Below are 13,495 nucleotides of genomic sequence, written 5' to 3'. Positions count from 1 at the left end.
ATAGGCCAAAATACAACAACAAAAAGATAGACAATAAACACAAAACCAAACGGAAACCCCCCAAAAAGCACAGTGATACTGTGTAAAACAAAAAGAACAACACATTAGAACAGATGACAGATATTGTAGCAGACTGCTGCTCTGATCTGGTTTCCCTCTCCTCTCAGAGAGCAGACTGGTTCAATGGTGTTGTAACAGGCCGTGTCCCAAAATGACACCCTATTCCCTACATAGGTGCACTACTTTTGACCAGAGCCCCACCAATGGTGGTCCTGTAGCTCAGTTGGTAGAGCATGGCGCTTGTAACGCCAAGGAAGTGGGTTCAATCCCCGGGACCACCCATACGTAGAATGTATGCACACATGACTGTAAGTCGCTTTGGATAAAAGCGTCTGCTAAATGGCATATATTATTATTTATATATTACATAGTGCACTACTTTTGACCAGAGCCCTATGGAACCCTATTCCCTACGTAGTGCACTACTTTAGACCAGAGCCCTATGGAACCCTATTCCCTACGTAGTGCACTACTTTTGACCAGAGCCCTATGGAACCCTATTCCCTACGTAGTGCACTATTTTGACCAGAGCCCTATGGAACCCTATTCCCTATATAGTGCACTACTTTTGACCAGAGCCCTATGGAACCCTATTCCCTACGTAGTGCACTACTTTAGACCAGAGCCCTATGGAACCCTATTCCCTACATAGTGCACTACTTTTGACCAGAGCCCTATGGAACCCTATTCCCTACATAGTGCACTACTTTTGACCAGAGCCCTATGGAACCCTATTCCCTACGTAGTGCACTACTTTAGACCAGAGCCCTATAGAACCCTATTCCCTACATAGTGCACTACTTTTGACCAGAGCCCTATGGAACCCTATTCCCTACATAGTGCACTACTTTTGACCAGAGCCCTATGGAACCCTATTCCCTACGTAGTGCACTATTTTGACCAGAGCCCTATGGAACCCTATTCCCTACGTAGTGCACTACTTTTGACCAGAGCCCTATGGAACCCTATTCCCTACGTAGTGCACTATTTTGACCAGAGCCCTATGGAACCCTATTCCCTACGTAGTGCACTACTTTAGACCAGAGCCCTATAACCCTATTCCCTACATAGTGCACTACTTTTGACCAGAGCCCTATGGAACCCTATTCCCTACGTAGTGCACTACTTTAGACCAGAGCCGTATAGAACCCTATTCCCTATATAGTGCACTACTTTGACCAGAGCCCTATGGAACCCTATTCCCTATAGTGCACTACTTTTGACCAGAGCCCTATGGAACCCTATTCCCTACGTAGTGCACTACTTTAGACCAGAGCCCTATGGAACCCTATTCCCTACGTAGTGCACTACTTTAGACCAGAGCCCTATGGAACCCTATTCCCTACGTAGTGCACTACTTTAGACCAAGGCTCACATAAGGAATAGGGTGCCATTTGTGACGCAGCTACAGTAACAGTGGCGTCAGTCAGTCAGTCAGTCCGTCCGTCCGTCCGTCCGTCCGTCCGTCAGTCAGTCAGTCATCGAAGGGACATGATGTCCATATGGCCTCAGTCCACCAACTGTCAGGACAGGACACTGATGGCATGGTATGAGCAGCTTACTGAGGTTATGGTCTGGTCTGGTCTGGTCTGGTATGGTATGAGCAGCCTACTGAGGTTATGGTCTGGTCTGGTCTGGTCTGGTCTGGTATGGTATGAGCAGCCTACTGAGGTTATGGCCTGGTCTGGTCTGGTCTGGTCTGGCATGGTCTGGCATGGTATGAGCAGCCTACTGAGGTTATGGTCTGGTCTGGTCTGGCATGGTCTGGTCTGGCATGGTATGAGCAGCCTACTGAGGTTATGGTCTGGTCTGGTCTGGCATGGTCTGGTCTGGCATGGTCTGGTCTGGTCTGGTATGAGCAGCCACTGAGGTTATGGTCTGGTCTGGTCTGGCATGGTCTGGTCTGGTCTGGTATGAGCAGCCTACTGAGGTTATGGTCTGGTCTGGTCTGGTCTGGTATGAGCAGCCTACTGAGGTTATGGCCTGGTCTGGTCTGGCATGGTATGAGCAGCCTACTGAGGTTATGGCCTGGTCTGGTCTGGCATGGTCAGGTCTGGCATGGTCTGGTCTGGTCTGGTCTGGCATGGTCTGGCATGGTCTGGTCTGGCATGGTATGAGCAGCCTACTGAGGTTATGGCCTGGTCTGGTCTGGCATGGTCAGGTCTGGCATGGTCTGGTCTGGTCTGGTCTGGCATGGTCTGGTCTGGTCTGGCATGGTATGAGCAGCCTACTGAGGTTATGGCCTGGTCTGGTCTGGTCTGGTCTGGCATGGTCTGGCATGGTCTGGTCTGGTCTGGTCTGGTCTGGTCTGGTCTGGTCTGGTCTGGTCTGGTCTGGCATGGCATGGTCTGGTCTGGCATGGTATGAGCAGCCTACTGAGGTTATGGCCTGGTATGGTCTGGCATGGTCTGGTCTGGCATGGTCTGGTCTGGTCTGGTCTGGCATGGTCTGGCATGGTCTGGTCTGGCATGGTATGGCCTGGTCTAAAGGTGAAAACAAAATGGATACATGGAAAAGTTATATTTCAGTGTCGATAACATCAGTTAAACATAATGCAGTAATCTGGTCTGTCACATCACTGATTAAATGGCTACAGGATGAAATACATGTTTACTCCCATCATGCAGCCGGTTAAACGGACTAACCTGTTTCAGATGAGTCAACCCCATCTGAGGATCTCATCAGGGGGCCACTAGAGGTTAGTAGATGGTTGATGGTGGCTGCCCCGTTCTGTGGTGCTGGACCTGGGCCCGTACCCATAAAGCGTATCAGTGTAGGAGTGCTGATCTAATAATAATAATAATATATGCCATTTAGCAGACGCTTTTTTCCAAAGCGACTTACAGTCATGTGTGCATACATTCTACGTATGGGTGGTCCCGGGGATCGAACCCACTACCCTGGCATTACAAGCGCCATGCTCTACCAACTGAGCTACAGAAGGATCTAGGATCAGGTCTCCCAATCCGTCCATATAATCTTATTCATTATGATTTAAAGAGAAAACTGATCCTAGATCAGCATTATGGATACAGGCCGTGGTTTAAACCATCCTAAAAGCAGGCCTTCGATGCAGGACCACCAGTTGTCTGCCATCTAAAATGGCCCCCTATATGCCTTATGTTAGGGCCCGTGGGTCAATTCAGTCAGGGTCTCAATTTACTGTTGACAGTTAGAATAGTAGAATACAGTTTGAAATGTGGTTGATCCTAGATCCGCATTATGAATACAGTTTACTGTTGACAGTTTGAAATGTAGTTGTGCACCAGCAGTTTTTCCTTTACTTCAGTCACGCAATTAGCACATTTATTTTTCGGGGGTCAGTTAGTCTAGAGGCCAACTACCTAAACTTGTAGTTAATCGAATTACTGACCGGGTGATCCCCATTGATTTGGTTAGTCACCCAGATATATTCAATACTGCAACAACAACAGCAAATCTCCGCCCCATGGCAAAATGTGTAGAATCGCCGGAAATTAACAACAACAACAAAAAATGTTTATTTTTTATCTCCAGTGTCAAGAGGAGGTCCGCCAAAATTAGGGCCCCCAAAACGCTAGGGCCAGCTCTGGCTGCTTAGGGCCCGCAATACGCTAGGACCAGCTTTGGCTGCTTTTAGGGGTCCCAAAACACTAGGACCAGCTCTGACTGCTTAGGGCCCCCAAAACGCTAGGACCAGCTCTGACTGCTTAGGGCCCCCAAAACGCTAGGGCCGGCTCTGGCTGCTTATGGCCCCCAAAACGCTAGGGCCAGCTCTGGCTGCCTAGGGCCCCCAAAACGCTAGGGCCAGCTCTGACTGCTTAGGGCCCCCAAAACGCTAGGGCCCCCAAAACGTTAGGGCCAGCTCTGGCTTCTTAGGGCCCCCAAAACGCTAGGGCCAGCTCTGGCTGCTTAGGGCCCCCAAAACGCTAGGGCTGGCTCTGGCTGCTTATGACCCCCAAAACGCTAGGGCCAGCTCTGGCTTCTTAGGGCCCCCAAAACGCTAGGGCCAGCTCTGGCTGCTTAGGGCCCCCAAAAAGCTAGGGCCAGCTCTGACTGCATGTGTGGGTATGAATAGCAGAATTTTTTTATTGTAAATAAGAATAGAATGTTACAACATTTCTACATAAATGTGGATGCTACCATAATTATGGATAAACCTGAATGAATTGTGACTAATAGTGAGTGAGAAAGTTAAACACATTTACAAATGAGTGTGTGGTTTAGAAACAAATTCTATTCTTATTTACAATAAAAGTGACTCCAAAATGACACAATACATTATTTACCATTCATTTCTACTGGGCACAAAATAATGTGAAACACAACCAAAACAAACAGCAAATTAATCCAACAAGTTTGTAGAGTCACAGGCTTAATGTAGTCATTGAGTGGTAGGAATATGGGACCAAATACTACACTTTTCACTACTTTAACACACAAATGGATTTGTCCCAATATTTTTGGTCCCCTAAAATGGAAGGACTATGTACAAAAAGTGGTGTAATTTCTAAACGGTTCACCAGATAGGGATGAAAATACTCTCAAATGAAAGCTGACAGTCTGCACTTTAACCTCATAGTCATTGTATCGTTTCAAATCCAAAGTGCTGGAGTACAGAGCCAAAACAACCAAAACAATGTGTGACTGTCCCAATACTTTGAGTTCACTGTATTGTTCAATTTGAGCCCTGGTCAAAAGCTGTTTTTATTATATAGAGAATAGCAGGATGCCATTTCACTTTAACATAGATGTCTCTGTCCTTACTGGTTGTACCTCTAAGAGGATATTGCTGTGCATTAGGATTTCTTTAATATGTATTTAAAAACGTAGCCAGTGGAATGATATGCCTCTAACATAACCCCCAACGCGTGGACTAACGCCGTACACGCAGCTAGAAACAGCAAACAGGAAATCAAATCAAACCACCGGCGTCAATTAAAAACGGTACAATTTTAGAACGGTATCATTGATGTTTTTGATTTAAAAAATAAAAAACAATTAATTTCAAGTTCACAGTGGTTTACGTTTGTAGTAGTTCATTATGCCGGTGGTAAACGCTCTCTTTTCTGTCATTCTGGTTGCTGTGATTGTAATGAAGGAACAACCTTCGGTTGCTTTATTCTCACCCTGTCTTTCAGGCAGCAGCCACGGCTGAGCTTCGTCATGACACCATTTATGAAAACCCTTCCATAATATAAGATACTTACATTATGAAAACCCTTCCATAATATAAGATACTTACTTGTCCTCTTCAGATCACTCAATTTATAAATCACAGTCAAAATGTCAAATCGGAATAGTACACACACACACACGTTTTGTCAGAGAAATGTTTTATTTGGTCAAATGATTTATTTTACATGTTTAAATAGGCCTTAACTGCCAATGCAGATGATCGATTTTTCAAAAGTAATAAGGATTTTTCTCAATATGGTAAATTATGTTTATCATAAATTAACAGACAGAAAGTGCCAATAATTAAAATAAATGCACAGGCCTAAATTAGCTTATAACAAAAACTAATTTAGTCATCTAGCAGCCTTGATCTTGGTTTGATTAGGAGTAACATCGTCAACAATTCTCTGTTAAATTAACACAGTGTTGTCCCAGCTTAAAGAATAATTAACACCACTTTTAATTTTAACAATATAAATAAACATATCAATATTTGTTTTTAAATGCAAATTAAAACATATCCCCAGCAACATCATTTTTTTTGTATCCACGGTAGAAATGTTAATTAATTATCAAGAGATCCTGTGTAATTGCAAAAATAAAATCATGGAATTTCTGTATGTTATGTTTATACAAAATCTGAAGAGAATTACTGTAAAAAAAAATCACTCACAATTAACTGAAATCACCTCGCAAATATTGTTTCCCCAAAAATTCAGAAAGAGGACAAATTTAACAGAGCCCGTATTTCTGATGAAATCAACCGTTCAGCGGAAAACAAGAGCTCTCTGAAGTGCGGTAGGCGCCCATCGATTGTGTAAGACGTTATAGCAAAGCCTTTGGTGACACGATGTGGTCATAAAATGGCAGTACATCATCCTCGTCCCCATTCAGAAGTGGACTCACGCACCTGTTGGTGCTCGAGATGCTGCTACCGTCAAACTCCTTCACCTGGGATTCTTCCCTTTTTGCAGTAGACTTAGTCATAAGCATGTCCACGGGTATGATCAGTGCTTGAAGACGACTGGTACATTTCGGTGCCGGAACTATGCATTATTTTACGATAACAGGAACTCCAGCAGTAGAAAACATGACGTACCCTGGGAACTCCATTTTCCTCATCTTTGTGAATAGTGGTTAGGAAGATTTTTGTTTAAACTTTTCTAAAAAATTCAAGAGACATTAAATACCAATGTGCCTTTGAAAAGGATTGTGTTTATTTACAGTGTTTGTCGGAATTACAATTTTTTGTTTTAAATGAATTGCGCGAGTTGCCTCGCCGAGGTCATTTCACCGGCAGAACAGAGGAGCACAAACTCGTATACACTTTAGGTTGATGCGTGTGTCCCAAATGACTCCCTATACAATGCACTACTTTTGACCGCTGACACCTCTGGATCAAAGCCAGACTTCAGGATGGATATCAGCCCCCCCCAAAAAAATAAGTGTACTTTAAAAAAGGGAATTAGGGTGCGATTTGGAACACATAATTGGTTGGTCTGTATTGTGTTAAAATGGAGCAGACCCTAACCCTCCCAGTGGCAGCTTTGGCAGACAGACAAGAGGCTAAGTCCTGGGAGAGATCGTCGCAGCAATACGGGCAGTCTTCTCCTCCGCTCTTCCTTATCAGTGACTCTCTCCTTTCTTGCCCACAACCTGCGTTGAATAGAAAACACAGGCGTGTAAACAGTGCAGGAATCCTCCTCGTCCCAAAGGAGTAGACATCAACTAAAAACCTCCTACATTGTATGCAGTAGCAAATAACATTATTATTAGCACAAAGTGAAAATTACAAAAAAATCATATTGACATGTATAGTGGAACAACTGCACATTGTTGATTTAATTTAAATCTCCACATTAGCCTGATTTAATTGCTGAAATCAATGTAATGTACCATTGAAATGATATTGCTATGATTGTATCATTACTGTTAGGCCTCATCTGACGAGTGGCCTGATCCCCAATGCAGGATACAGAAATCACAATTCAATACCGTCAACATCATAGTCTCATAGCTGTTTGGGGGGGGCAGATCTTACCCGTTTGAAGTCATTCATGTTCGTTGCCTGTACAGGGTCCCAATAAAAGTAAGGTAATTGATTTTCGTTGTCTCTTCATCCCCTTGGTTGTTCTTCACAAACATCTGTTAAAACACATGGGGGAAGAAACAACTTCATCATAAAGGAACACAACTTCATCATAACGGAACACAACTTCATCATAAAGGAACACAACTCATCATCAACTCCATCATGGAACACAACTCCATCATAATGGAACACAACTTCATCATAAAGGAACACAACTCCATCATAATGGAACACAACTCCATCATAAAGGAACACAACTTCATCATAAAGGAACACAACTTCATCATAAAGGAACACAACTTCATCATAAAGGAACACAACTTCATCATAAAGGAACACAACTTCATTCATCATCAAATGGAACACAACTCCATCATAAAGGAAAAACAACTCCACAACTTCATCATAATGGAACACAACTTCATCATAATGGAACACAACTCCATCATAATGGAACACAACTTCATCATAAAGGAACACAACTTCATCATAATGGAACACAACTCCATCAATAATGGAAAACAACTCCATCATAAAGGAACACAACTCCATCATAAAGGAACACAACTCCATCATAATGGAACACAACTTCATCATAAAGGAACACAACTTCATCATAATGGAACACAACTTCATCATAATGGAACACAACTCCATCATAACGGAACACAACTTCATCATAACGGAACACAACTCCATCATAATGGAACACAACTTCATCATAATGGAACACAACTTCATCATAATGGAACACAACTTCATCATAATGGAACACAACTTCATCATAATGGAACACAACCATCATAAAGGAACACAACTCCATCATAATGGAACACAACTTCATCATAATGGAACACAACTTCATCATAATGGAACACAACTTCATCATAATGGAACACAACTTCATCATAAAGGAACACAACTCCATCATAATGGTCAGTTTAAGTGTTGCCCTGGCATGCTCAATAGAAAACCAACTTTTGAAAGAGCTTTCTCGTCTAGGACCATTGTCTGGGAAACTGCCCATAAAGGATATAATTCGCGCAGTCTTAGTTCAAACTTATGTTGCCAATCAAGCAACAAATATCTGATTTTTCTTTTCTGTAAACATGCATTCTACATTATATCACATCTGTGTGTAGCCTAGTGGGCTGCGGTTGAGACAACAAAAAAATCATCACTATTTTGTGCAACTAGATGTATGGTTCTACATTAACACAAGTCATTATTTATTGAACTAGGAAGAAAAAAATTGAGTTGAGAAAAAAATTCTTAATTAAAAATTGGAATGCATGTCGGCACAACATTATATTGACAAGATAATGGGCAATGGGAATAAAAGTCTACAACGGCAGAAGGAGGCGGGATCAGGTGGGAGCATTCTAGCCAATGAGAGAGTAGATACGCATTTGACCAACAGACACAACTCTGATATAAAATAAGTGTTTCTCAAAAGTTGCCAGGATACCACGTGCATCTATCTATCAGTAATTCATAACCTAAACATTACCAAACTTTATTTCATCAAATCAATTACATTTTATGTTGACCAAGTTCAAAGCTCATTGACCTCCATACAGAAACTCTCCCATTGTTCTGCTTCACATTTTATTCTCATGGGGACAGATATCGGGCGGAGTCGGTCCTCTGGCGTCGCCTCCTCCTCTTTGTCTGCAGTTCAGAACTGGACAACACCTCCTTCTTCTTCTAGCTTGAGAACAGGAACCAACTGAGGTACATGCAGTGTTTCAATATCATGTGACCTCAGGAAAAAAAAAGGGGGAAGGAAAGAACCAGGAAATGAGAGGCCTGCAGGTAATTGGTTGGTGTTAAATGACTTACGGTGGCGCTCTGGACATTCTGGAATTTGACGTATCTCAGTGGGATCAGTCCGTCGTCCTTGAAGTCCTCCTCAGCCAGGTCCAGGGTCTGTGTGGCCTCGCTACGCTCAGCATCGTCAAAGTCCATGGAGCGAGGAAGGTTAATGAAGATCTTCACACACTTTGGTGCCTGGGCTGTGTAACAGGGAGAAAAGGAAGTAGACAGAGAGGGGAGGGGAAAGGAAGTAGGCAGAGAGGGGGGTAGGCAGAGAGGGGGGTAGGCAGAGAGGGGGGAGTAGGCAGAGAGGGGGAGGGAGGAAGTAGGCAGAGGGGGGAAAGGAAGTAGGCAGAGAGGGGGGAAGGAAGTAGGCAGAGAGGGGGTAGGCAGAGAGGAGGGGGGAAGTAGGCAGAGAGGGGGGAGGAAGTAGGCAGAGGGGGGGGGGAAAGGAAGTAGGCAGAGAGAGAGGGGGGGGGGGGAGTAGGCAGAGAGGGGGGATTAGGCAGAGAGGGGGGGGATTAGGCAGAGAGGGGGAAGGAATTAGGCAGAGAGGGGCAAAAGGAAGTAGGCAGAGAGGGGCAAAGGGAAGTAGGCAGAGAGGGGCAAAGGGAAGTAGGCAGAGGGAAAAGGGAAGTAGGCAGAGGGGAAAAGGGAAGTAGGCAGAGGGGGAAAAGAAAGTAGGCAGAGAGGGGAAAAGAAAGTAGGCAGAGAGGGAGAAAAGGAAGTAGGCAGAGAGGGGAAAGGAAGTAGGCAGAGAGGGGAAAGGAAGTAGGCAGAGAGGGGAAAGGAAGTAGGCAGAGAGGGAGAAAAGGAAGTAGGCAGAGAGGGTGAAAAGGAAGTAGGCAGAGAGGGAAAAGTCCGTTGTACAACTGAATTCCCTCAACTTAAATGTGTCTTCTGCATTTAACCCAGCCCCTCTGAATAAGAGGAACGAGGAAACAAGGAAATGGAGCAGCATTTAGGAGCTGACCAGGAAGAATAAGGACTCACCGAAGTCAGAGGACAGGAGCTTCATGGAGAACAGCTTGACAGGCTGGTTGAAGGACATAGTAATTAGGAGCTGAAAAGGAGAAAATATGAGTTTAGTACTATACATCTATTAGTCTGGTCTGTCAGTGAGGGGTGATACTATACATCTATTAGTCTGGTCTGTCAGTGAGGGGTGATACTATACATCTATTACTCTACCTTACACGCTGACATCAATAGAAGGTAACATCCCACACTAAGAAGGAAAAAATAGCTGCGTTCCACTTGGGTCTCGTCAATTACATCCTCAGACTCACCTGTTCATCACAGTCAGACTCCAGGTAGGTGGCGTCCTTGACTAAGCAGTTTTCAAAGCCGCTTTCATCACTCTCATTTAGACACTCACAGCCGGCTTTGTTCACAAACGGCATCAGGTCCATCTGAACACACAGACAGAGTACAAAGATACATTTTTTTTTTAAAGGACGCACACAAGATGAACCCATGTTAAGTGCACGGTACAAGCGAGCACAAAAACAAAAGATTTCATTCTAGTCAAGAGGTTCTCACACCTACTTGTGTAGCTTCGTAAAGCACCACCTAAAGGTTGACACTGCTTTACTGAAATGTGAGCTTATGTATCGTATGGTTAGCTTCGACTTATGCTAAACCTTGCTACTGCCTTCCTGAGATCTGTCCTGGGATACCGTCATCACAGACACAGAAATTCCTAAAGTTTTCTGAGTCAGCATTGACAGTGCAAGACAGGGAGGGATTCTGAGTTCACGTCCTGTCTCGGGAAGACAGGGAAGGGATTCAGAGTTCACGTCCTGTCTCGGGAAGACAACGAGGGGTTCTGAGTTCACGTCCTGTCTCGGGAAGACAACGAGGGGTTCTGAGTTCACGTCCTGTCTCGGGAAGACAACGAGGGGTTCTGAGTTCACGTCCTGTCTCGAAAAGACAACGAGGGGTTCTGAGTTCACGTCCTGTCTCGAAAAGACAACGAGGGTTCTGAGTTCACGTCCTGTCTCGAAAAGACAACGAGGGGTTCTGAGTTCACGTCCTGTCTCGAAAAGACAACGAGGGGTTCTGAGTTCACGTCCTGTCTCGAGAAGACAGGGAAAGGTTCTGAGTTCACATCCTGTCTCGGGAAGACAGAGAGGTGTTCTGAGTTTGCATCCCAGGTCTGGGAAGACAAGGACAGAACTCAGAAGTATATCTAGCCTAGGGCAAGTTTCCCCCCCAAAAAAAACATAAAGATCAGTTAGCTAGTTGCTAGGCAATAGACGAACTATGATCTTAATTCTAAAGATTATCTTTCCGTCTTGGGAATGTCTGAGTGATACCAATTCATTATATACTCACATATCCCCTATACTCACATATCCCCTGGGAATGTCTGAGTGATATCAATTCATTATATACTCACATATCCCTATACTCACATATCCCCTGGGAATGTCTGAGTGATACCAATTCATTATATACTCACATATCCCCTATACTCACATATCCCCTGGGAATGTCTGAGTGATACCAATTCATTATATACTCACATATCCCTTGGGAATGTCCGAGTCCTCGTTGCTTCCAGGGTCGTTTTCTACATGCTGCTTGATCTTCTCCTCTAGTCCTGAGGCATCTGCACCCTGATACAGGTCGACGCGCACTTTGTTACGGAAAAACAAAAACGTTGGCGTGGCAGAGATGTTGTTGGCGGCAGCCGTTGCCTGAAAGAGAGAGAGATTCAAGTCTTAGTCCCGTGTCTCAACACACATAGCAGACTTCTTCAATCCGTATTGGCTCAATGAATAACATGAGAGGACGTTGACACGTCCGAGGCTATGCATCACTTCTTGTTGACCAAGTCTCCTATGACGACAACAACAACAACAACAACATATTGGAGTACCTGGTGTTTTGATAACGACACAGTAGGCTGTATTGATAAAAGTCTTAACACAAAAAACAACCTCACCTGACAGACGTGTACATCTACTTCGAGAAAAATGACATGAGGGTACTTGTTACTCAACATGTTGAAAGCAGGGGATATCCTGACACAGGGTCGACACCTGGGGAGCGAAGAAGAGTTCAATAGGAAGCTATTGTCAACTAAACCGGAAGTTTAGTTCATTGGCTAACGTTGCTTAGCTAGCTATTAACAAAGGCTGTTAAAAAAAAAAACAGAAATGCAAAAGTTAGCCTTACATGTGCAGTAGCTAAAACAATAGCTAGCTAAGCATTATTCTTCATGGCTCGCTAGTTGATGCCTATTATTAAAAACCACTAGCCAGACAGGTGGCTAGCTAGATAACATAACCTCTATGTTACCACACATTATATCCCACATATCTGACTGTATTGTTAGATATGTGTTAGCTAGTACCAGACTGCTGTTAAACAAAGTTATCTAGCTAGCTTAGCCAGTCTGCTATTGCTAAGTCATAGCTGGCTAAGCTATCTATCTAGCTAACGTTATAGTTACCTAACAGCGTGGTATGTGGTCCGAGTTAAATTATCATTTGTTATTTTAAAATGGCTATTTTTAAAGTATTACAAACAACTGATGTAATTTGTGAAATCCGTTTTTTTAATTATTATTTTTTTTAAATGAACTAACTATCTAGTTATACATTGACAAATGAAAGTGAATCATTGATTTCAGTGTAGATCATAGCTAGCTGGTAAAAAGCAAAGGCCTGGGAACAGATTTGAAGCCTTACCCTGCCATTGTGAACTTCACTACCGCAAGCCTTGATCCGGCGTCTGCTAGTTCAGGTTGGAATTCTGAATCATTCCCGATTACTTTCACCCCGACCATTTTTTTACCAGCTGTAAATATGTATATTATTTATGACAGATTATATACAAAATAGTGTAAGGACACAACAGACACACTGTCCAAACTCAACTCTTCTGTGGAATCACACACTTTACTGAAAGCGCCTTGACGAATGTTGGCCATTAAACCAATGAAAACCGAGCAGGGCGTGGTCAACTCCACAGCTAAAACAAAATATAGGAAATATAATGAATTTATTCTCTATAGATTTAACAAATAATGATCCAAGGTAAGTTTTTATTTCACGTGAATCAAATTAAATTGTATTTGTCACATGACCCCCGAATACAACGGGTGGAGACTGAACCCTGAAATGCTTATGAGCCCTTCCCAATGATGCAGAGTTAAACAATTATAATACAAATATCAACAGGAGGAATATAATACACATAATGGAGCTATATACAGGAAGTACCAGATCAATGTGGAGCTATATACAGGAAGTACCAGATCAATGTGGAGCTATATACAGGAAGTACCAGATCAATGTGGAGCTATATACAGGAAGTACCAGATCAATGTGGAGCTATATACAGGAAGTACCAGATCAATGT

At 43.4% G+C, this 13,495-nt stretch overlaps 1 protein-coding gene and 1 non-coding gene across 3 annotated transcripts; one reads left to right on the top strand and one right to left on the bottom strand.

The window, feature by feature from the left end:
- Nucleotides 1–265: 265 nt before the first annotated feature.
- trnat-ugu lies at nt 266–341 on the top strand. The gene has a single exon. It is a non-coding gene; the product is annotated as a tRNA-Thr (tRNA).
- Nucleotides 342–6,732: 6,391 nt separating this feature from the next.
- Nucleotides 6,733–13,022, bottom strand: LOC124023573 (thioredoxin-like protein 1). Of its 2 annotated transcripts, XM_046337953.1 has the most exons (8): nt 12,823–13,022; nt 12,075–12,171; nt 11,653–11,826; nt 10,414–10,536; nt 10,118–10,187; nt 9,152–9,324; nt 7,259–7,362; nt 6,733–6,873 (listed from the first exon to the last, which is right to left on the bottom strand). In XM_046337953.1, the coding sequence occupies exons 1-7, from the start codon at nt 12,918–12,920 to the stop codon at nt 7,273–7,275; spliced, it is 825 nt and encodes a 274-aa protein (XP_046193909.1). In that variant the 5' UTR covers nt 12,921–13,022; the 3' UTR covers nt 6,733–6,873; nt 7,259–7,272. The 2 variants fall into 2 exon arrangements, with proteins under 2 accessions (XP_046193909.1, XP_046193910.1); XM_046337954.1 differs by lacking the exons at nt 6,733–6,873; nt 7,259–7,362 and adding an exon at nt 8,944–9,038.
- Nucleotides 13,023–13,495: the final 473 nt, after the last annotated feature.

Source organism: Oncorhynchus gorbuscha, unplaced genomic scaffold (assembly GCF_021184085.1).
Source record: "Oncorhynchus gorbuscha isolate QuinsamMale2020 ecotype Even-year unplaced genomic scaffold, OgorEven_v1.0 Un_scaffold_1638, whole genome shotgun sequence".
Classification (NCBI taxonomy): Eukaryota; Metazoa; Chordata; class Actinopteri; order Salmoniformes; family Salmonidae; genus Oncorhynchus; species Oncorhynchus gorbuscha.
The sequence above is the reverse complement of the archived record's forward strand: the minus strand, read 5'-3'. Positions and strand labels throughout refer to the sequence as shown.

Bases quoted from the DNA above. Each gene is read 5' to 3' on its own strand.
- LOC124023573 (XM_046337953.1), bottom strand. From the start codon at position 12,920: ATGGTCGGGGTGAAAGTAATCGGGAATGATTCAGAATTCCAACCTGAA. The intron at 10,537-11,652 runs GTGAGTATATAA...CTGTGTGTTCAG, and splicing joins CGGACATTCCCAAGGGATAT to ATGGACCTGATGCCGTTTGT. The intron at 9,325-10,117 runs GTGAGTCCTTAT...CCTGTTACACAG, and splicing joins GCTCCTGTCCTCTGACTTCG to CCCAGGCACCAAAGTGTGTG.